Below are 25,217 nucleotides of genomic sequence, written 5' to 3' on the forward strand. Positions count from 1 at the left end.
AATTTGCTCTATGTCCATCTTACATGAAAGGATGCTAACAAAGACAAATTCATATTGCTTTTCCTTATTCTTCCTATCAAAATGTATCAGTTCACACTTCTCTGTTCTAAATTATCTATGTATTTGCCCATTGAAGTACTCAACCCTGCTGCACTCTCAGCACATTTGTGTAACGTACTATGAGTACCATGAAAGTATAACCAGGATTATCAGAAGAAGTTGGTTTCCTGCCACAGAGGAAGAAGCAGACCTGGGTAAGATTAGTGCTGCTGATTTTGGATGAATTTAAAGAGCCACTGACCCTGAAAATGATTATCCCTCTGAATGAAGATGCAGAATAAATTAGGAAAACAGTGTTTAGGTGATTAATATCTGGTAAATGTTTCAAAGTATGAGGCAGGAGGCAAGAGGTTAACATTTATAGTAATTTTATTAACCTAAAAGTTTAACAATAATCTATCGAGATGTTTATAGAAATAGTAACAGCATACCTGACTGTGGTGAACAAAGTAGTTAGCCATCATATTTGTTCTTCAAAAATGACAAAAGTTGTTGAATAAATTTATAATTCAAGAGAAAACCAGTCAAAGGAGAATACATTGGAACTAAGTATGTGATCGTCTTAAGCCGGAGCCAGTTCCTTTTTGGCTTTTTTATGTACTACAAGTAGAGCTTTCACCATTAGAGTTTGAACAAACTGACACAAAGTTCTGACACAGAAAATATTTTTCTTCTTTAAGATTGGTTCCAACAAAAATGAAAAATACAACATTTTAGATAAGGAACAAATAATCAGATCTGGCAGCTTACCTCAGTATTAAATATATTTTCAAAGTTGGATTTATATAAGATGTGTACCTATTTAGTAGACATTATATTTCTGCTATTATTTTGAAAAACACTGTCAACCTTATTTAACTATAGTATTCTTTAACTCAGAAGAGACTTACAATGTTTTCATTTAAATGCAAGACTTTGCTTTAACATATTAGTATGAAAACATGGAATGCCAATCCACTCATTTATCATGTTTGTATAAAGGCAGGGAACCTACTTAAAACTTTCAACACAACTACTATTCAAAATATCTGCTGAAATCACTTTGGATTCTAAGAGTAGAGGTGAATGTGAAAAAATAAAAACAAAAACAGCTCCTGGTTGCTCTGTAAAAATTACACTGTCCATGAAGAAATTAGCAACATGCACAATACCAACTTAAATGCATTATATTGACTTCGCTGAATAGAACCTTCACCTGAAAAACAGAAAACAAGGTTTGGGAATTGTTGAGAAAGATCCACCAAGCAAATTATCCAAACTAAATAAGACTTTTAAAAAATTGTTTTAAAATATCAAGTTTTCAGATCTCACATTGCCTATGGATGTGACACCAGGGCTGAATATTAACCCAAATACTGGGGGAGGTGAGGTGTGGAAATTCTCAAATTGGGAAACCCAGGAGAGCTTTCTTTTTGTGGATTCTGATGAGGATTCTTTTCATCTCTATTTCCTAACCACAATCAGATTTAGAGATGTAGAGGCTGGGTGGGCGTCGGGCGGATCTTCGGCAACAGACTACAACCGGGGAGTGGAGAGAAGGGAGACAGGGATCTGTAAAGCAGGAATTGGGAGTGAGAAGATTGGAAGCCAAGAGAAGTTTGGGATCTGAGGCAGATGAAGATTGGAGGCCAGAAGACAGATTGAAGGCTGGAGGAAGGATTGGGATCCTGTGAAATTGGGGAGGTTGGAGGCCAGAGACAAGACCAGTGGCTGGAACAGGGGGGAAATTGGAGACCAGAGGGAAGATTGGAGGCCAGAATGGGGATTGTGGTGCGATGTGGGGTGGTTGGGGAGCAGTGGGAAAGCCATTGGAGATGTTGCGGAGGAAGTCAGAAGTGTCAAGGGGCAGAGAGGAAATAGTAGGAGTCTGGTGAAGGAGGTCCGAAGAGTGTAGCGACTGATCGCAGGAGTTAGTGAATCAGGTAAACTGGATCCAGCAGTCCTTGCCTCCCTTTAACTGCCAGGTTTTCTAAGACCTAGCAGGCCATGGTTTAATGTAAAATATTGGTGAAAGATGACACTCATAGCCTCACTGTAATATTTACATTTCCAACCCACCTCCTCAGGGCAGGTTGGTTGTCCTGCTTTGCCTCCATTAAAGCCAGAAATAGGTAAGTTATGGGCAGGTTGAGGGCGGATTTGTTCTGATAGTGGAGGTAAGCGAAGCTATTTGAATACTTGTTTAAGCATTTGTATGAGTCACAACTGGAAGTGATGCAATCACCCATGTGGTGTTGCCATGATGCTCAGACAGAAGCATAGGTAAGAAACTCTCTCAATAAAGCGCCAAGTACAATGTTCATGCTGTCTTTTCATTTGTATTGATCGAAGTACAGATAATACAACATAGTGGCAGCAGTGGTAGATTGGCAGCCCAACAAGAAGCAGGAAGCAAGGGGCGAAACCTGATCATAATTCTTCTGAGGGAAGTAACAAAAATAACAGGCGAGCTGGACATACTTTGGCTTTTTGTCCTGACCAGGCAGAGTAAATGTAGCAGCAGCATTAGCCACTGAGACGAGTAAAGTGATCACGTATTCGGACGCAGATTTTTATTTACACTTCACCACACCTGCACATCACTAATCAGCCCTGCCACCAGAGGCCCTGTAACCTGCAGGCCCACACTGTAGCTGCACAGGGGTTATGACACAGCCGATGGTAAATGCTGAGTTGTTCAAATCCCATAAGGAAACTTGAAACAACTGCAACAACTTGTTTTGCAATTTGTATACATTGAGATGCGTACCCTGAATTCAGTAGTAATAAGACCATCAAGCCTTGTAGGTTTTTACAAAACTAGATTAAACATTTATTAATAGAAGAAATGACTTTAAATACATACATAGATCTACAAATTACTACTATGATAACTTCTAAATCCCCTAATCAATCTAACTCAGAGTTACACTTTTGTTAAGGCAACAGCAAGACACATAGATTTTAAAAGACCCAGGCAAAGAAGCATGATACCCTGAACAAGTCGACTTCCAAGTGAGTTTTCTTAACTTTAGTACTTTGAAGACAACAGCTTGAGGCATAGGTGCTGAGGCTTTTTCACAGTCTTGTAAGATCTTAAAAAATGACTTCCCTTACATACAGCCCTTGCTCCTTCTTTATACATATCTTTCTCTTTGAATGCAAATACCCATTGTTTCAATATGTCTTTGGGCTTTATCTCCCTGATAATAAAACCCTCTCATAGCACTAAGATTTACCAGTAATCTTTGGGAAAGATAAACACACTGTTTCTAAACTTCACCTGGCTAGGTGACACATTTCACCCCTCCTTTGAAAACAATCTAGTCTGGCTTATTTCAAAATGCAAATGTTCCCTTGACACCTATGTTTCTAAACTTCCCCATGTTTATCTAATTAACATTTCAAATCTAACCTCTCTTCTTAGCTCAAAGCACCCAGACTAGCTGCCTCTAACTCAATCAAATCTCTCTCACACACACACACACATAGACACAGACATATCCCACTATTACTGTATTTTACAATAAATTCCAATAACATTATTAGAATTATTATATATTCTTGACATCCCCCTCCGTATTGAAAAATGAACCATCATAATTTAAAAAGACGGTTTCATTTTTATTAACCCATCTTAAACTATCTCCGATACTTACCTATATACTTACACTATTACATTACCAGGTGCATACATTAACATCGTATATAATATATATACAAATCCTTCGCATCAAAAGAAATCATTCCAGTTCAGAGTCCAGGTTTTTAAATGTACAATTTTTCCTTTAAGCTTCAAACTCTTGATAAAGCATCTGCAATCAGATTCTCTCATCCTGCGATATGTATAATCTGTAGATTAAATGGTTGCAGTAATAAACTCCATCTGAATAGCCTTGTACTTCTGTCTCGAAATTTGTCCAGAAACTTTAAAGGATTGCGGTCTGTATAAACAATTGTTTCTGATGAATTGTTTGCCACATAGATTTCAAAATCCTGCAATGCTAACACCAAACCCAATACCTCCTTTTCGATTGTTGAATATCTTCTCTGTTGTACATTCAACTTCCGTGAAAAATACCCTTTCGGTTTCTCAATTCCAGTGTCATCATCTTGTAACAGTACGGCCCCAATGCCTATATCACTTGTGTCAACAGCAAACTTAAATTGCAAGGCATAATTGAGTACTGTCAAAACTAGTGTCGTAGTTAACACAGTTTTCAAACTATCAAATGCCTTCTGAGACTCCTATGTCCATTGAAACTTCCTGTTCTTTTTTAATAGTTCAGTCAGTGGAGCATCCACACTCCTAAAACTTGGTAAAAATTTCTGATAAAACCCATTCATGCCCATAAATCTCAAAATTTCTTGTTTTGTTCTGGGCACTGGGAAATCCATGATAGCTTTGACTTTCACATCTCTCGGAGCCACCTTACCATGTCCAATGGTATAGATACGTAACGCGCGCTTTTGCAAATTCACTTCTAGCCAAGTTCATCACCAAATTAGCTTCTTGTAATTGAGTAAATAATTCTTCCAGATGTAGTAAATGCTCCTCCCATATAGGACTGAAAACTACCAAGTCATCAATATAAACAGCACAATTGCTTAGACATGCAATTACTTTGTTCGTCAATCTTGGAATGTCGCAGTTGCATTCTTCATATCAAATGGCATGACTTTAAACTGATATAGTCCATTTGGTGTCACAAAAGCCAATATCTCCTTTGCTTTCTCCGATAATGGTCATTGCCAATATCCTTTTAGCAAGTCAATCTTTGTGATAAATTTTGATTGTCCCACTTTCTCAGTACAATTCTCCAGTCGTGATATAGGATACGAATCCGCTTTTGTTGCTACATTCACCTTTTGATAGTCCACACACAGTCTGTGTCCTATCCAGTTTCGGCACCAGTACAATAGGCAAACTCCAGTTACTGCAACTAGACTCAATGATATCATTTTAAAGCATTAAGTCAATTTCTTTCTGTATGTGAGATAACTTTTCTGGATTTAATCTATAAGGATGTTGCCTTATCAAAGATGCAACTTCTACAGACACATCATGTATAGCTAAATCTGTCCTCCCCAGCTCATTTCCACAAATAACTTCGTGACTGCAATAGCTTTTTCCAAATCACTTTGACACTTTTCTGGAAAGTAACTCAATAATACATTTAAAATTTCAAGTACCCCCTCATTATCCAATTTGACTAGAGGAAAATCAATTTCAGATCCTTCATTTCTACTTCTTTCTTTTATCTACTACCACTAACATCTCCCTTTGGTCTTCTTCCCTGTCAAAGTACTTTTTAAGCATATTTACATGACAACACCCTCTGCTTCTTTCTTCTATCTGGAGTATTTATTAAATAATTTACTTTGCTCAATTTCTTTTCAATCGCATAAGGTCCACTAAACCTTGCCTTCAATGAGTCACCCAGTACTGGTAACAGAACTAGCACTTTTTCTCCAGCAACAAAATTCCGAGCTGTAGCCTTCCTGTCTGCTTTCACTTTCATCACTTTCTGTGATATCTTTAAATGTCCCCTAGCCAACTTACATGCTCTGTCTAATCTCTGAAGTTTGATTCGTAATCCAGGAGAGTAGTTTCTGAATTTTAACCCATCGATTTCTCATAAATTAATTTCAGTGGTCCCCTTACCTCATGACCCTAGACTAATTCGAAAGGACTAAAACCAGTTGATGCTTTAGGAGTGTCCCTAAAAGCAAATAACAAGAATGGAATTCCCCTACCCTAATCCTGTGGATAATCCTGACTGTACACTATCATCATAGTTTTAGAGCTTGATGCCATCTTTCCAAAGCTCCTTGCGACTTAGGATGATAAGCTGTCGACTTAAATTGTTTTATTCCCAAACTGTTCATTATTTCCTTAAACAGCTATGCCATAAAAATTGAACACTTATCTGATTATATTTCCTTAGGTAAACCATATCTTGTAAAAAAATGTAGTTAACTCTTCCACAATGTTCTTTGTTGTAATGTTTCTCAAAGGTATTGCTTCAGGAAATCTGGTAGACACATCCATTATTGTCACTAAATACTGATTTCCACTTTTAGTCTTAGGGAGGGGTCCTACACAATCAATCATGACCCTAGTAAAAGGTTCTTCAAATGCTGGAATTAGAATTAAAGTTGCTGACTTAATCACTGCTTGCGGTTTCCCTATCACCTGACATGTGTGACATGTTCTACAGAATTTGACTACATCCCTATGCAATCCAGGCCAATAAAAATGTTTCTGTATCTTTGCCTGTGTCTTTTTAATTTCTAAATGTCCCTGCATTGGAATTTCATGAGCTATCCTCAGAATCTCATTTCTATACCCAAATGGGATAACAATCTGATGTACCTCCCTCCAGCTTTAATTTGCTGAAACATGATACGGCCTCTATTTTCTCAGTAAAATATCACCCTTAAGGTAATAACATTCCGGAATAAATTTTGCCTCTGTTTCTGAATCAGCTGTCTGATATAAATGTTGTATTTGCAAATCTTTTTTCTGTAATTCCGCTAACTGTCTTGAGTTAAACACTTCAGCCGAATTGTCCTGTAGTCTTTCTTCCTGAACAATGTTATCAAGCAAAGTGTCAACTAATGAGATTTTTTCCTGCCTTTGAACTGCCTGTCCTTCCTGTTTTTCCTGTTTCAACCAATGAGCTTGTGATCTCATTATCACACAATCTGGAAACAATCCAGGATGCTCTCTCTGTAACATTTCTGTTGAAGACATTCTACAGGCTGCTCAACTACCATAGGCATCACTCACATGTGTGATCCAGCTATATCATTACCCAGAATAAACTGAATCCCTGCAATGGGCATTTTTTCCACCACTCCAACAATCACCACCAGTTTTCCACTTACTCTTTAAATTTACCTTCCATAATGGGATAGGTTTAGCATCTCCATAAACACAACTTATTATCACCTGTTCCTGCAATACTCCCTCTGAACAACAAATGCCATTATCCCACAACATTAAGGACTGACTAGCCCCTGTGTCTCTTAAAATTTAAAGATCTTTACCTACTCCATCCTGTACATGTGGAAATACTTCCCCTTCACATACAAAATCTCTAAATATTTCTGCAACCTGCTCCTCAGAATTCTCTTGGGTAAATTGTGAACATATTCCCACTTCTTTACCTATCGCTGATTCTTCCTGTTTTATCTATGCACAAACCACTGGTTTTTCCTGTGCCTAAACCTCAGAACCCACAGTACTCTTACTTCCAGGACTTTTCTGCACCCCTTAAATTCCAACAGATTTTCCCTGCAATTTCCAGCACACTGACCTTGTGTGTCCAACTTAATTACAATGAAAACACCTCAATTTTTGAATGTCACTTCTACCCTCAGCACCTTCCTTTTTATTCTGAGAAAAAACTTCCTGGGAATTTCCACCTAATCCTTCTCTTCCCTGACTACCCACCTTTCTTTCACCTTCCTACTTTTTATCCTTTGCCGATTTGAAAGGGTGACGATAAAAGGTTTAGCTCTATGCACTAACTCAATCATCAGCTATCTCTGCTGCTTGTCTTACCATTTGAGCCCTCTGTTCCTCCACATGAGTTCTCACTACTGAAGGAATTGAATTTTTAAATTCTTCCAAAATAACTACTTCTCTAAGAGCTGATATATTGGCTCTATTTTTAATGCCTGTATCCACAGGTCAAAATTACTTTGTTTTACTCTTTCAAACTCAATATAAGTTTGCACAGGCTGTTTTCTCATATTCCTAAATTCTCTGATGGATTGCATTTTGACTTTCCAAATGCTCCATTACTACTTCCTTATTAATGGATTCCAACAATTTCCCAACGACAGACGTTAAACTAACTGGTCTATAGTTTCCTACTTTCTGCCTCCCCCGCTTTTTGAATAAGGGCATTTTATTACCATTTTTCCAATCCACTGGAACCTTTCCAGAATCCAGGGAATTTTTGAATATTATAGCCAATGCATCCACTATCTTCGCTGCCACTTCCTTTAAGACCCTGGGATGTAGGCCATCAAGTCCTGGGGACTTGTCACCCTTTAATCCCAATAGTTTGTTCAGTATTTTTTCTCTAGTGATGGTGATTGTTCTAAGTTCTTCCTTCTCTATATCCTCTGCACTACCTGTTCCTATTGGGGTGGTACTAGTGTCCTCCACTGTGAAAACTGAGGCAAAATATTGATTAAGCGTCTCTGCCATTTCTGCCCATTATTTCCCACTGTTAACTCCCCAGTTTTGTCCTCCAAGGGACCAACATTCATTTTAGCTACTCTCTTTCCTTTTATATACTTGTGGAAGCTTTTGCTTTCAGTTTAACATTTTGCGCTAGTTTTTTTTCATAATTTACCTTTGCTCTTTTTATTATTATTTTAGTAACCCTTTGTTGATCTTTAAAAAAAATTCCCAATCTTCCAGCCTGCCACTGACCTTTGCAATTTGGTATGCCTCAGTTTTTGCCTTTAAGTTATCTTTAACATATCTTAAAGCATTTGGATCTCACATTACTGGTAGAGTACTTAGATGTAGAGCTCAACTATGATTCCGAATCCCCTCCCATAGCCCAATTTGAGCTAGAATAGCTCAGAATATAGCTAGAATTTAAGGACATGGGACACGAGAAAGAAAGGAGGAGAGAGAGAGAGAGAGGGAAAAAGAAAAAAAAGAGAGAAATAGGAATCAAAAAAGGGAAAGAGAATTCTAGCTCTAAAAACTGGACATGAAGCTAGCAGCTCAAAGGGAGAGAAAGACCAGACAACTGGAAGCTGCAAGGGAAAACCTCTATCTACCTGGTAGCACTCTCTACATCTCTAACCCCTAAACCTTGAGCGAATGTAGCAACACCGAAGCCAGGTCTGGAAAGTTACAAGAAGTCTAAGAAAGGCCACAAGAATCTAAAATAGATTCACAGAGTTTCCCAGAATTTAATAGAGACCAGAGACATCTGAGAAGAGGGAAAGAAACAGTGAAGGAGATATCCCACATAGTCAAAGAACCAGGAAAGGAAAAGTTTAAGGAATTGTCGCAAGTATGGCTGGCAGAAACCTTCTTTCCGACATTAAATAGGACAAAGGGTGTCCCCAAACAGATGAGCAGATTGGGAGTGAGGTGCCTCCCCCAGTCAAAAAGCCACAAGGGAGTGTAGCTGGAGCTGTACCTCCACTTGAGGGCAGAGGTGTTCCAGGGGACATGGAACAAGTTAGGAGAGCGCCCCCTCCAAAGCCAAAGGCCCCAGTGAGGAAGCTAATGATTGGTTCAGCCGAGAGCTTTCTGGCAAATTTAAATGAAGACCAGGAAAGTTGTCAAATTGGCCCAGAAAGCGTGAGGGTGATGCCTCACTTGGTTGAAGAGCCACCAGGAGTTACAACGAGCGCTGACCATCCACCAGAGGGCAGTGGTGTCCCAAAGGACACGGAACCTACCACCCAACTAATTAGCAGAGGGGTATGAACCAGACTGGATCCCATACCCACCCAACCTTAATGCAGAGTCACGAGGCAACCTGACAGGGTTGCCTGCTGCATTTAAAGTAATCCATAACAACCCACCAGGCTACAGCACTGTAGCCCTACCTCGTATGGATGCGTGAGAGGCCCCTTTCAGAAGGCCATCTTCCTAACATCCGGGCGCAGAATGGCTGGCCCAAGTTCAGGAACAGACTGTCAACCTATTGCCGTGCCAACCAAAAGCACCTAGCAACAGACACTGGACCATCCCAGTTGTGCTAGCACCCGAGCCGGACACTGATCCAGAATACCCTAAAGAGGCCAAAGCCCCTTTAAAACAGCTCAATTTCCTGGCCCTCAGCTTAACCACAGTCCCTGAATATGAGCAGCTGAATCCACAGGTTACCAAGGTGGACAGGGAAGAGTTAAGCTGGACAACAGAAGCTCAGCCCTATGATCAAATGGCCTTGCAATCACAGAGTGAGATAGCCAGCAGTGTCCTGTGGTTAGCCTTGAGCAGCATGACCATCACACATCCCTCTGCGTGCTAATCACCCTGTAAAACCCCCAGATCCTTTAGAGGACGCTTAATCAGGAGTTGAGTGGGTAAAGTTATGAAACCAATGGCTTTGCTTACGCCTGATTTCCAACAGAGGAAAATTCAGAACTGTAGCCCGAATGGATTTCCCAATAATGACAGATTGGAATCTTCTGAAGTTAACCTACCCATTCCACATTCTAGGGAAATACAATGGCCTTGCTGATGCATTAACCCAGGTTTAACCTCAAAAAGAAAATGCAACAGTGAATTGCCATTGCCCCTGCTCGCTGTGTGTCTGATATGTCAGTGTGAATGAGAGAATTAATGTACTTCTTTACTTACTATTCTTCCTTCATAAGACCACATGTATGTAAAAAAAAAATATTTAATTATTTTTCTCTGAGGACACGAGGATTGTTACAGGGCTAAGACCACACATTCTATATTTTTATAAAATGTATATCCTCATGGCTAATTTCTCAAATTTAAAAAACTGGACTAAGACCCTTTTTAAAACAGCTGAAGCTGTCAGTCTGTGACCTTCGAACAATAAGGGCTAATATAGCAGTTTTGCAGAAATTGACACCCTGTTATCTCTGAAGAGACCCTAATGACTTCTGTGGGCTGCAGGGACAAAATTCAAAGAGAACTATACAAAGGCCATCTACATTTCATAAGCCAGGCTACGACAAAGGACCCCACAATCTCCCTTTAAAAAAACTTAATGGTTGGAATGTTAACAATCTCAGGGACCCAGATAAAGGGATACACACCCTTTAACCAAGCCAAAGTGGAGAGGTGGGAATCATGTGATGTGACCCCCCCCAAGCTGGTGGAACTAGTAATGTCTTGTGGTACTAAGAAACCTCAGTCTGCCATTTTTCATCTACCTAGCGGCAGCACAGAAAAGAGGCTCTGCCAGGCTGAATACTTGGTCCCATCTACACTGTTTCTACTTGGATATTTTGTACTACCACCTACAAGGCTGATTCATCTCTGCATGCCTATCTCACCGTGGAAGTTAACTCTACTGGAAAAATGAATTAGCCAGCATCAGTTCAGCCTGCCAACCTCTGGGAAGGAACATACCATTGGATTTTGATTCTGGACTCTGGACACATGTGAAACAATGGCCTGAATCTTCTGGTTGGCGTGCGGGGGTGGGCCCCGCTCGCCAATGCGTAAAATGACACGTGGTGACATTGGGCATGTGTCCCGATGTCACCGTACGTCATTCCGATCTTTAGCTCGGTGGGCGCGCCATTTAAATAGCAATTGAAGTAATTAACAGGGCTGCCCATCCAACCTTAAGGTTGGCGGGCAGGCAAAGAGCCCAGGCGATCTTCGCATTTTTCACTGAACCTCATCCATGGGCGGGATGAGGTTTCATGAAGGCTTTTAAACTTTAATAAAACTTTTAAATAAAATTCATAGACATGTCCCAGCTCATGTGGCACGGTCCTCACCCCGCCCACACAGGGAGCGCTCAGCCCACCCACGTAAAATGGTAGCGCGTACCCGATCGCGGGTGGCGATCAGCTGCATGCCCACTCCCACTCAGCCCCCCTGAAGGGGAGTAAAATTCTCCCCAGTAATTCTTTTGTCTGTGGTCTTTGCACTGTAGATCTTTCTTTCCTAATCCCACCTTCACTGTATGAGTGAAAAGGAGGCTACGTGGCGACCTTCCTCCTGTATTTGACAGTGTGCAAATAAACAAGCCCTCTGAGTTCATCCTATCTCATGTTTATATTATATATAATACATTATATATTACATCATATTAATAGAAAATTGGGTCACACCAAAACTGAGAGGTTGGGAAACATGCCACCACTTATAAAGAGGGAAACAAATCAAAAACACCTTTCTGTTTACGGATGGGTGATGAGAGGAGAAATCAGGGCTGTTTAAATTAATGCCCCTCCTATCCATAACACCTTGCTAACAGTCTGTGAGGGTTGTGCTGTACTACCTAATCTGTGCTTCTTTGCACTGACATCTCCGAGGCTGGAGCCTTTAAAATGTTTTCTATTCCTCAAGTTTTCTGAAGCTGCAGTAGAGGCCTTGATGCAGAAAGTACAGAGGAAGGACATTCTTTTTTTCCTTATGGGGTGGGAAGCTCTCCAGACATCTGATGAGGAGGAAGTGGAAGGACACTGTTTGCAATGCCAATGCCAGGAGCTTTACTCCAAGAACAGTGATGCAATGCAGGAAAAAGTTTAAGCCTGTAAAATGTTTGCTATTCCTGAGATTGAAGTGGGGTTTGGCCTTCGTAAGTGTCAGTTTAGGCCAGGCCTGCTCCCAGACTCTATCAACTGATCTGACAATGAGTATACCTCCCTTCACCAATGATGTTACTGAAAGTCTTATCAATGTCTCCTTCCATCTTATCAACTAGTTTATTTGGGGAGGAGGTGATGTTGCATCTCTAGACCTAAATGGCATCAGTCTGAACATTCACAGCACAATAAAGATCAGCATTAGGCCACTGTGTGAAGGGCTACACTACTAATATATCAGGAGGCGATACATGCTCTATAACAGATATAATATCGGTCTATAGGGAAGGCAATACATGTTCCTGAGCAGTCATGACTGCCAGTAAGTGGGAGGGGTTTGAGTGCAGGGGTCAGGAAATCTGCTGGTGGCTTGACGTCGTGAGAGACATTCAGTAAAAAGTGCAGATATTTGTAGGCAGAACTACAACAGATAAATGTTTTTAAGAAGCATTTTCAAGATGCAGAAATTTATATTAGAAATCTCTACTTTTCTCTCAAGAACTCCCACTTCTGCTTTGATCAGCTGATCAGAATCATGTCAACTGCTGTGCCTTATATGCTCTCAGTTTAACATACCCTGATTGCATTAGTAATGCTAAAATCAGGAAACTCAGATGTTGTTATGCTACTGGACCTCACTTTGACAGATGGAAAATTAGGTCTGTGGACCTCATAAGCTGATCATAGGAATGCTAAGACAAAAGGAAATTCAGTAGCAACATTATAATGACATGACACTGGTGCAAACCAGGAGACAATGCACATATTTCACCCACCAATTGAGGTTTGTGCATGCAGTAAGCACTACCCATGCTGTTCATTAGCTGCATGCCTCTGGGGAAGGGGCCTAATGGGGAGGGCAGGATGCTACTTAAAGGCAGCCCGCATCCCTTTAAGGGGAGCTGGGTACTGGCTGTAAGAACTATTCCTTAATTAACTGTAAACTTATTGTGGAGAATGCTGAAGCTTGGAGAGAGTGGTCACCAAGGTTTTCTGAAGCTGCACTAGAGGCCTTGATGCAGAAAGTACAGAGGAAGGACATCTTTTTTTCCTTATGGGGTGGGAAGCTTTCCAGGCACCTGATGAGGAGGAATTGGAAGGACACTGCTTACAATGCCAATGCCAGGTGCTTTACTCCAAGAACAAAGAATGCAATGCAGGAAAAAAGTTTAATGATTTGATTAGATTTGTCAGGGTAAGAGCACTGTTGAAATACCTTATCATTGCTCCATGCTCCAGGACGCTGGTATCAGGCATACGAGCAACATGTCTTGCCCAGTGGAGTTGGTTTTGAGTATTTAGTGCCTTGATGCTGGGCAAGTTGTCTTGGCAGAGGGCGCTGCTGTTGGACCGCCTTTCTTGCCACCGCATTTTGAGAATCTTGCAAAGGCACTGCTGGTGATACTTATCCAGTGTTTTGAAGTGCCTGCTATTGGTTGTCCAAGTCTCCAAATCATATAGTGATTTCCTGCACCAATCACAGCCCCATTAATTGTAACACATGCAACACTTCTTCCTCTTCTACCACCTGGCAATCAGTACAGGATGTTTCACTTAATATTCTTCACTTCATCCATGCACACAGTCACACAAGAGTCATGATTACTGCCAGGTTAGTAGGTACAAATGCGGGAGCACACATAACAATGTGCATGCAGACAATGGCATTTTGCACCATGGAGAAGCCATGTGGATGAAACTTCATGCTCTTTCTTCCTGCTTTATTCTGTCAATCGGGAAGGAGGTATCTATGTTTCTTCTGGTGTGAAAAGATTTGGTGACCTCTGATGCGTCCGTGGCCTGCAAACTGTGAGATGTTGCAGGTGCCATCTGTTACAGTCTAAAAGGGGCCCAGGTTAAGGTCGACAGTGATTCTGACAGCCACAGCCAGTTGTCCATGACCTGATTTGAGGTTGTAGTTGAGGCTGTGACAATTCCTGTGCTAAAGCAATGGTGCATCATACAATGCACTTCAGTCAAGTTGGAGTGGGAGAAATACTCCCTGCAGACCTTCTGTGGATATGACCTCTAGTTGACTGACCTCCTCCTCCTTATTCTGGCTGCTTCTCCTGCTCTTTGACGACTCATTTGCTGATCCAAATTGTGCTCTATATCCAAAGGCGGCGTATAAGACCATTCATGTTTGCTGCTAGACAATTTGTGGGGCAAACAATAGCTGTACACAATCAGCAAAACCTCTCTCTGTGCAGACAACATGAAGAGTACTAGAACTAAGCAGAAAGCATCCAGAAGACAAACAGTAACCAGAAATAGTAAACCCAGCAAACAACCTGTTAAGGACGACATGATCTCTTTAAATAGCACTGGCGAGGGAACCTTCTTGCCAGTTAATTGTGCGCTGTGTTCAGCAAGGTCAGCGTGTAACAGGTGAAATGCTGTGCAGTCCAAAATAGAAAACAAGTCCTGTATGAATTCAGACTCTTATTTGCATACTTCTTTTCACTGTAAATGCCACGGGTGTATGCTCCAGAGGTAGAAGAGTGCCACCTCTTCTATCACTATGGCAAACAGTGCACTTCCAGTGTGCATGTGCTTCCTGCCCTCAATCTTGGGGCCTTAGCAGTCTGTATAGCGTAGTGCCTGTAGCAACCAAATTTCTAGACCAAAGTCAAAACCAAGAAAATGATTAATGTATTTGTTTACTTAAACTGAAAACCACTTCAGTCAGATATTGTTGAGGTCTTATTCCACCCTATGACTTTCAGATCAGCAATACTTTGCTGGTGATTTTCAGGGTTAAAGACCATGAAAAATTTATTTTGATATGCTGATTGATTGATTATGATATGCTGATCTTACCTTTTCTTTCAGTTGGACCAGCAACACATTTATAGTCTACTCTGAGTCCAGGCTGTTTCTTTGACCCGGGATGACTGAATTCTATCAGAAGGGCAGTGCCCTCAATCACAGGTACTGGTGTTGTTCCACAGAATATTCCTTTACTGATGGGAGGTGCTAGAGAGGCATCATAAATTTCCAGGTAGGCGTCAATACATTTATCAGATCTTTGAAAGTTGTATGTTGTAATTTCAATAACTACCTGTTGAGAAACAGCAATGATAGGAATATATTTAAGATTTTTATGGATTTTCAGAAATTACCGTAAATATAAAATGCTTCAGAAACTTAGCACTATGTTGATTAATTATTTTATAAAAATGAGTATATTTTGCCCAGTGAATGTCATTCATCTTTAGATTTGTTACCTATTTTCTTCCTCCGCTTATAGGTTGTTCCTACCATGCACTACTGCTGTCAATAAGATAAAATGGTGCCAGTCCCAGATCATAATTAATGCTTTTCTTTAACAGGCCACTAGCAGGCACAGAGAAAGGCCCAATGAGATCATGTTGTGCAAGTTACTCTTTTCCTATGAAGCATGACTCAAACCAGATAATCATTCAAAAACCAGATAATCATTCAAATCTTTCAACTGGATATGAGAACTAATACAAATGGAAAGTACTGCGGATACTGAAAATATGGGGCTAAATCTTCGGCTTGGCGAGCGGGGGCAGGGCCTGCTCGCCGAGGCATAAAATGACGCACGGTGACGTCAGGCGTGCGTCCCAACGTCACCCCATGTCATTTAGACTTTCAGTTCAGCGGGCGCGCAGCTGAATTGTCAAAGGCCTATTAAGGCCATATAAATATCAATTAAACTAATAAACTGAGCTGCCCGTCCAACTTTAAGGTTGGCGGGCAGGCGAAGAGCCCAGGTGGCCTTCGCATTTTTCATGGAACCTCATCCACGGATGAGATGAGGTTTCATGAACGTTCTTAAACTTTTTAAAAAGTTTTTAATAAAATTAATGGACATGTCCCAGCTCATGTGACAGGTTCACATGAGGGGACATGTTCTTAAAATTTTTGTTTACCTTTAATCAATGTTTCATAAGTGAAACTAATCTCCTTGAGGCACCTCTGTGCCTCAGGGAGATTTCTGTGCTCCTTCGCACGCATGCGCGAAAGATCGCATTCCCCATTCAGGGAACCATCCTCCCCCCAGCCTGCACAGGGAGCGTACAGCGCTTCCGGGTGCCCATCATGCTGGGCGGGCCTTAATTTGCCTGCCCACATAAAATGGTGGCACGGACCTGATCGGGGGCGCTGATCGTGTCCGCACCCGCCCAAACTCCCTCCTCCCCGATGGGGGGAAAATTCTACCCATGAAATACGGACAAAAAATGCTGGAAATCTCAGTAGGTCAGGCAGCATCTGTGGAGTGAAACATTAACTTAGTGTCTTCAGAAACTGCGCCTCCACCAGGAGACCTCATGGAGGAAAATACTAAAAACATCCCAGAAATAATGGAGACGAATGGAAATGAGGAAATGCACGATATTAATACTAGTAAAAAAAAGTACTAGAGGAATTAATGGGACTTCAAGTTGATAAATCCCCTGGACCTGATCCCAGAGTGTTGAAAGAGGTAGCTGTAGAGTTAGTGGGTACATTGGTGATTGTCTTTCAAAATTCTATAGATTCAGGGATGGTGCCTGTAGATTAGAAGGTAGCAAATGTAACTCAACTATTTAAGAAAGGAGGAGAGAGAAAACAGGGAACTACAGACCTATTAGCCTGACATCAGTAGTAGGGAAAATGCTAGAATCTATAATAAAGGATGTGATAACAGGACACTTAGAAAATAATGGAAGGATTGGGCAGAGTCAACATGCATTTATAAAAAGGGAAATCATATTTAACAAACCTGTTGGAGATTTTTCAGGATGTAACTAGCAGGATAGATGAGGGAGGATCGGTAGATGTAGTATACTTAGATTTTCAGGAAGTTTTTGGTAAGGTCCCACACAAGAGGTTGGTAAACAAAATTAGAGCTCATAGAATTGGCTGGGGGCGGGGGTGATATACTGGCATGGATTGAGAATTATTTAATGGACAGAAAACAGAAAGTAAGAATATATGGGTCATTTTTAGGTTGGCAGGCTGTGACTAGTGGGGTACCTCAAGGATCAGTGCCTGGCATCAGTTATTCACAACCTTGTTCAATAATTTGGACGTGGGGATTAAAGGTAATATTTCCAAGTTTGCAAATTACATGAAACTAGGCAGAAGTGAGTTGTGAGTAGGATGCAAAGATGCTTCAAGGAGATTTGGAGAGGCTAAGTGAGTGGGCAAAAATTTGGCTGATGGAATACAATGTGGAGAAGTATGAAGTTATCGACTTTTGTGGGAAGAACAGAAAGGCAGGTTATTTCTCAAATGATGAAAGGGCTGGCAAGTGCTGAACTTCAAAGGGACTTCGGTGTCCTGTACACAAGTCACTGAAAGCTAACATGCAGGTATAGCAAGCAATTAAGAAGGCAAATGGTTGGTTGTCCTTTATTGCAAGAGAATTTGAGTATAGGATTAAAGATGTCTTATTGCAATTAAATAAAGCCTGAATGAGACTGCACCTGGAGTATTGTGTGCAATTTTGGTCTCCTTATCTAAGATATACTTGCCATAGAGGGAGTACGACGAAGGTTCACCAGACTAATTCCTGGGATGGAGGGATTGTTCTATGAGGAAAGATTAAAAAGACTGGGCCTTTATTCTCTGGAGTTCAGAAGAATGAGAGGTGATCTCATTCAAACATACAAAATTCTTACAGGGCTCAACAGGGTAGATGCAGGAAGGATGTTTTCCCTGGCTGGGGATCTAGAACCAGGGGACACGCTCTCAGAATAAGGGGCAGATCATTTAGGATTGAGATGAGGAGGAATTTCTTCACTCAGAGATTGGTGAATCTTTGGAATTCTCTGCCCCAGAGGGCAGTGGAGGCTCAGTCATTGAGTAGGATTAGGACTGAGATTGATATGTTTCTACATGTTAAAACATCAAGGGATACAGGGATAGCGCAAGAAAATGGTGTTAAAGTAGAAGATCAGCCATGATCTCATTGAATGGCAGAGCATGCTCCAAGAGCTGAATGGCCTACTTCTGCTCCTACTTCTTATGCTGTTATGAGGCAGTGACGTCCTTTTGCGAAATCCTGGCAGGGGAGGTTCGTTCAAATTGCATAGCTAGGCACCCGATGCCTTTTGCTTTTTTGCGTCAGGCTCATCCAGGTATTATTCCAGGCTGATGATTGCACAGTGTTCAGTACCATTTGTGACTCCTCAGATACTGAAGCAGTCCATGTCCATACACAGCAAGTGTTGACAATATTCAGGCTTGGGCTGATAAGTGGCAAGTAACATTCATGCCACACAAGTGCCAGATTATGACCATCTCCATCAAGAGAGAATCTAACTAACTATCTCAACTTGATGTTCAACAGCATTACTATTGCTGAATCTCCCTCTATCAACATTCTGGGGGTTACCACTGAGCAGAAGCTGAACTGGACCAGCCATATAAATACTGTGGCTACAAGAGCAGCTCAGAGGATGGGAATTCTGCAGAGACTCCTGACTCCCCAAAGCCTGTCCATCATCTACAAGGCACAAATCAGGAGTGTGATGGGATACTCTCCAGTTGCCTGGTTGAGTCCAGCTCAAGCAACACTCAAGAGCTCGACATCGTCCAGGACAAAGCAGCCCGCTTGATTGGCAGCCCATCCAACACTTTAAACATTCACTCCCTCCACCACCAATACATAGTAGCAGCAGTGTATACCATCTACAAGATGAATTGCAGCACCAAGGCTGCTTCAACAGCACCTTCCAACCCACGATCTCTGCCACCTAAAAGGACAAGGGCAGCAGTTGCATGGGAACACCACCACCTTCAAGTTCCTCTCCAAGCCACATGCCATCCTGACTTGGAAATATGTCACCGTTCCTTCACTGTCACTGGGCCCTAATCCTGGGACTCCCTTCCTAACAGCATTGTGGGTGTACCTACACCACATGGATTGCAGTGGTTCAAAATGGCAGCTCACCACCACCTTCCCAAAGGCAATTCGGGATGGGCAATAAATGCTGGCCATCATTCGTTCACATCCTGTGAACGAATAACCATCACCTGCACCACGAATGAGGGTGGTTGAGAAATCCAAGTAATTTGGTTGCATTGCATGATTTCCCAAGTTCAGGGAATGATAGACTGTACATACGTGGCTATTAAGGATCTCGTCAGCCAGCCAGAGGCATTTATGAATAGCCTAGGTTTCACTCCCTGAATGTGTGTGACTATCAGCGGACATAATCATCATGTGCCCCCAATCACATGGATGACCAAGAATGCTTGTTGATGGACATTGAAGTACATTCTGCGTCCATGCTCCTCCAAGTGGTGTTCAACATGTGCTAATTCAGCTGAGGTGGTGGTGGTGGGGGGCCGGGGGGGGGGGGGGGGGGGGGGGGGGGGCGGGGGCAGTGGTACATGGCAATCAGCAAGAGGTTTCCTTGCCCATGTTTCACCTGTCATGAGACTTTATGGGATCCGTAGTTGATGTTGAGAACTCGCAGGGCAACTCCCTCCCAACTGTGTACCACTGTGCCTCCACCTCTGGTGAGTCTGTCCTGCCTGTGGGACAGGACATACCCAGGGATGGTGATGGTGGTCTCTGGGACATTATCTGTAACATATGATTCTTGAGTATGACTATGTCAGGCTGTTGCTTGACCAGTTTGTGGGACAGGTCTCCCAACTGTGGCACAAGCCCCCAGCTGTTAGTAGGGAGGACTTTGCAGGATCGACAGGGCTGAGTTTGCCGTTGTCATTTCCGATGTCTAAGTTTGCACTGAGTGGTCCATCTGGTTTCATTCCTTATAGACTTTCTAGTGGTTCAATGTGAGTCCAGACGGTCTTGTTGCCTGTTCAGTGCCACGGCTAAGGACTGGAGAGGAACTTAATCTCTGGATTATTACCTGATGCATGAGAAAATTGGTGTAGGGTAAATAAAATGAGGGAATTAAATCAGTGGCTCAAAGAATGGTGTGGGAGAAATGGGCTTTGATTCCTGGGGCACTGGCAACAGCATTGGGGAAAGTGGGAGTTGTACCATTGGGACTGTCTTCAGCTCAACTGTGCTGGGACTAGTGCTCTGGCGAGTCGTATAACAAGGGCAGTAGAGAAGGCTTTAAACTAAATAATGTAATGTGATAAACTAAAGAGAGAGGAGAAGGTAAGAGAATAAGATAGCAATAAAGGAAATGGTTATCAAAGTGTGTTATGAAGGAGCAGAACAGACAAACATAAAAGTGCGCCAGCAGTTAAGGCTAGAGATTGTAAAAGTAATAAGTCAGAATTAAAGGCACTCTACTTGAATGCACACAGCATTCACAACAAGCTAGATGAATCAACAGCACAAATAGAAGTAAACAGGTATGATCTAATTGCCATTAGAGATGTTGCTGCAAGTGACCAAGGCTGGGAACTGAAAGTTCACAGGAATTCTGCATTAGGAAGGATAGGCAAAAAAGGTGGGGTCGCACTGTTAATAAAGGATGGGATCAGTACATTAGTGAGACAGGGTCTTAGATTGGAAAATCAAGATGGAGAATCAGTTTGAGTGGGGCTAAGAAACAGCAAGTGACAGTAAACTTTGGTAGGATTTGTTTCTATGCCACCAAATACTAGTGGTAAGGCAGGGTATGGTAGAAATCAGGAAATTAGAGGTACATGTAACAAGGGTGATACAGTAATCATGGGGGACTTCAATCTAGATATAGACTAGGTAAGCCTAATTAGCACTAATGCTGGGGAGGACGAAAACATTCCTGGAATGTATACCCGATAATTTGCTAGAATAGCAAGTTGAGGAACCAACTAGAGAATGGGTTATTTTAGCTCTAGTATTGTGCATGAGAAAGGGCTAGTTAATACATGATTTGCAACAAATTTACATTCCTTTCAGGTGCAAAAAACCAATAGGAAAAGTGAACTAACCTTGGCTAACAAGAGAAGCTGAGGATTCTATCAGATCAAAGGAAGAGGCATATAAAGTTGCCAAAAAGAAAATCATTAACAAAATTCTATTTTTTTTAAAAAAGAGTGGGTGAGTGTGGACTTCATTTAAAACAAAGACCAGGGAGACTTCATTTAAAAAGAGCGTGGAGAGCAGCTGATTGGCGAGTTGGATTGGTGAATATTTCTAGTCTTTAGGTTGGGAGCATTTTAAAATTCAGCAAAGGAGAACCAAGAAATTGATAAAGAAAGAGAAAATTGAATATGAAATTAAACTAGTGAGGAACATAAAAACAGACTGTAGAAGCTGCGAAAGGTATGTAAAACGGAAAGGGTTAGTAAAAGCAAATGGGACCATTACAGGCAGAGAATGGAGAATTTATATGAGAAAAAAAGGAAATAAAAGAGAAACTAAACAAATACATTGTCTTCACAGGAAGATACAAGAAACCTCCCTGAAATTGAGGATCTGAAAGAAACTAGTATTAGTATAAAGTAGTGCTGGAGAAATTAATGGGGCTGGAAGTTAATAAATCCCCTGAACCTGATGATCTACATTCCAGAGTGTTGAAAAAGGTAGCTGTAGAGATAGTGGATGCATTGGTGATCGTCTTTCAAAATTCTATTTTTTTTTAAAAAGAGTGGGTGACCGTGGACTTCATTTAAAACAAAGAGCAGGGAGACTTCATTTAAAAAGAGCGTGGAGAGCAGCTGATTGGCGAGTTGGATTGGTGAATATTTCTAGTCTTTAGGTTAAAATTAAGGTCTATAGTTAGTGTTTAGATCTCTAGTCTTTATTTTCTCTTTCTTAAAAATAGCTTGTTAAGTATAAGATCGATATTGGTGTAAATAATTAATTTCAATAAAGTGTAAAGAGCAGGGATACTAGAGTAATTAATTAATAAATAAGATAGCGATGACAGGACGGGTGATGTGTTGCTGTTGCAGCATGTGGGACACCAAGGTGATCTGGAGCAAACACATATGTAATAAGTGTTTGTAGCTCAAGGAACTTTGTATCTGAGTTAAGGAGCTGGAGTCTGAGCTGCAGACATTGCGCCATATCGGTGGGGGTGGATAGTTACCTGCACACTTTGCTCCAGGAGGCGGTCACAGCGCACAGGTTAGATAATTCGAATTTGGTCTGTGATCAGGGACAGGGGAGTGCGACTGCAGGCGAGGCAGGTAAGGGGACCCAGGTGGTAGCGTTCAAGGAGCCTCAGCCCCTGCAATTGTCCAACAGTTACAAGGTTCTTGCAAGCTGCATGGACAAGAGTGGGGACTGCAGGGAGGATGAGTGAACTGACCACGGCACCGTGGTACAGGGACCCATTTAAGTGAGGGGAGGAAATAGGAACGTAGTAGTGGACAGTCTAATTAGGGGGATAGATACTGTTCTCTGCAGCTGTAAGCGTGAGTCCTGAAGGCTGTGTTGCCTGCTCAGTGCCAGGGTTAAGGACATCTCCTCAAGGCTAGAGAGGAACTTGGAGTGGGAAGGGAGGGATCCAGTTGTCATCGTTCATGTTGGTACCAACACTGTTGATAGGACTAGAAAGGAGAAAGGAATTTGAATAGCTAGGAGCTAAATTAAAAAGCAGAATCTCCAAGATGATAATCTCGGGATTACTGCCTGAACCACAGGCAAACTGGCATAGGGTAAATAAAGTCAAGGAGTTAAATGCGTGGCTCAAAGATTGGTGTGGGAGGAATGGGTTTCAGTTCATGGGGGGCTGGCATCAGTACTGGGGTAGAAGGGAGCTGTTCCAGTGGGATGGGCGTCACTCGAACCATGCCGGGACCAGTGTCTTGGCGAATCAAATAACTAGGGCTGTAGAGAGGGCTTTAAACTAAATAGAAGAGGGGGAGGGTTCTGGAGAGGGGATAAGTAGGCTTACAAAGCAAAAGGATATGGCGACATTGCAAGGCAGCTACTTAGATAATGATACCCAGAGTGTGACAGGAAGGGCCAGAGTGTACAAACATTAAAAAAAGAAGCAGCAAATAGGGTCAAAGGGGGAAGAAATGTAAAAAGGCAAAATCAATGACTCTTAAATGCACGTAGTACTTGGAACAAAATAAATGATTTAACGGCACAAATAGAGGTTAATGGGTATGATCTTATAGCCATTACGGAGACATGGTTACAAGAAGATCAAAGCTGGTAACTAAATATTCAGGGGTACATGACTTTTCGAAAGGCCAGGCATGAAAGAAAGGGTGGTGGGGTAGCTTTGTTAGTACGAGATGGAATACGTAAGATAGTAAGAAATGATCTCGGATCGGAAGGTGTGGAATCCATATGGGTGGAAGAAATGAAAAGGAGAAGACGACACTGGTGGGAGCAGTCCATAGGCCCCCTAACAGTAGCTATGCTGTAGGACAGAGAATAAATCAGGAAATAATGAGGGCATGTAAAAAAGGCAGTATGTTAATCATGGGTTACTTTAATCTTCATATAGGTTGGGAAAATCAAATTGGCAGAGGTAGCCATAAGCAAGCAGGACAGTTTCCCAGAACATATGTTGTGGATCCAACCAGGGACCAGGCTATTTTGGATCTGGTAATGTGTAATGAAGCAGGTTTAACAAATGATCTCAGAGTAAAAGATCCCCTAGGAAACACTGACCATAACATGGTAGAATTTAGCATTCAATTTGAGAGTGAGAAACTTAGTTCAGAAACAACTGTGCTAAACTTAAATAAGGGTAATTACAAAGGAATGAGGGCAGAGTTGGCTGGGGTGGACTGGGAAAGGAGTTTAGCAGAAAAGACAGTTGATGAGCAATGACAGACGTTTAAGAAAATAGTTCATGACTCACAACAAAGGTGTGTCCCAGTGAGGCAGAAGGATTGTAGGAAGGGGATAAACCAACTATGGTTAACCAAGGAAGTTAAAGATTGTATGTTTTTCTTTCAATTTAATACTATGTGGCAAAGACTAGTGGTAAGCCAGAGGATTGGGAAAGTTTTAAAAACCAACAGAAGTTCACCAAACAAAAAAGGGAGAAAATAAACTTTGAGGGTAAACTAGCAAGTAATATAAAAACAGACAGTAAGAGCTTCTTTAAATATATAAAAAGGAAGAGAGGGGCCAAAGTCAATATAGGCCCCTTAGAGAATGAAGCTGGGGAAATAATAATGGGGAACCAGGAAATGGCAGAGGAGTTGAATAAGTACTTTGTATCAGTCTTCACGATAGAAGACACTAATAGCATACCAAAAACACTAAATAATCAAAAGTGGGGGAGGGAATAAATACAATAACTATCACTAGAGAAAAAGTACTAGGGGAACTAATGGGGTTAAAGGCCGATAAGTCACCTGGACTTGATGAGTTGCATCCTAGGACATTGAAGGAAATAGTTGCAGAGATAGTGGCCAAAATTTTCCGTTTGGCGGGCGGGCGGAGCAGGTGCTGACGTAGGCAGCCGCGGACCCAATCGCTGCCCACGATCGGGGCCGCGCCGCCATTTTGCACGGGCTGGCCAACTAAGGCCCGCCCAGCGCATTTCCGACTCCCGTGAAGAGTGGGAGTCTGAAGTTTGCAGTGGGCGTGTACAGACCGCCGGGTCCAATCGCGACCCGGCAGTCTGTTTAAAAAAAGGCCTGGCAGCCTCCTTTAGGCTGTTTGCTAAGGCCAGCTGCAGGTGGTACCGCAGGGGGTCTGCACAGCAGGCCAATGTTGAGGGAAGGCCAGAGGAGGAGGGCAGGCTACAGGATGTGTCCCAGGAGCAGGGCAGGCTGCAAGGTAGGCCATCCAATGTGCCCCTCACTTTTCTGATAATTGCCTTGCTGCCCTGCTTGAGGAGGTGGCAGCACGGTGGGAGATGCTGTTTCCCCAGGATGGGGGGAGGAGGAGGCCCCCCCACATGACGAAGCATGCCTGGGAGGAGGTGGCAAGCTCCTGTGATGTGGTGCGGCGCACGTGGATCCAGTGCCATAAACGCTTCAACAGATTTGTTGCGCTCTGGAAGGGTGAGTACCATGTTGGTGTTGGGCATTTAACCCAGCAG

At 42.1% G+C, this 25,217-nt stretch overlaps 1 protein-coding gene and 2 long non-coding RNA genes across 5 annotated transcripts in view; 1 reads left to right on the top strand and 2 right to left on the bottom strand.

Annotated features, from left to right (window-relative positions):
- The window catches only part of LOC144684701 (uncharacterized), a 466,848-nt gene that overhangs the window by 427,650 nt on the left and 13,981 nt on the right, over positions 1-25,217 (bottom strand). The window lies entirely within an intron of this gene.
- Positions 1-25,217, top strand: part of LOC144684702 (uncharacterized) — a 112,968-nt gene that overhangs the window by 75,878 nt on the left and 11,873 nt on the right. Inside the window, exon 2 of the long non-coding RNA XR_013577545.1 lies at positions 15,160-15,328. This is a non-coding gene — a long non-coding RNA (uncharacterized LOC144684702). The remainder of the gene's footprint in view (positions 1-15,159; positions 15,329-25,217) is intronic.
- Positions 420-25,217, bottom strand: part of LOC144684699 (embryonic protein UVS.2-like) — a 37,665-nt gene continuing 12,867 nt past the window's right edge. For all 3 annotated transcript variants that reach the window (XM_078548825.1, XM_078548824.1, XM_078548823.1), the window contains 2 exons: positions 15,148-15,388; positions 420-1,255 (listed from right to left, as the gene is read on the bottom strand). In XM_078548825.1, the coding sequence (XP_078404951.1) occupies positions 1,173-1,255; positions 15,148-15,388 (324 nt within the window). In that variant the 3' untranslated portion in view covers positions 420-1,172. The remainder of the gene's footprint in view (positions 1,256-15,147; positions 15,389-25,217) is intronic.

This window comes from Cetorhinus maximus, chromosome 9 (assembly GCF_964194155.1).
Source record: "Cetorhinus maximus chromosome 9, sCetMax3.hap1.1, whole genome shotgun sequence".
Classification (NCBI taxonomy): domain Eukaryota; kingdom Metazoa; phylum Chordata; class Chondrichthyes; order Lamniformes; family Cetorhinidae; genus Cetorhinus; species Cetorhinus maximus.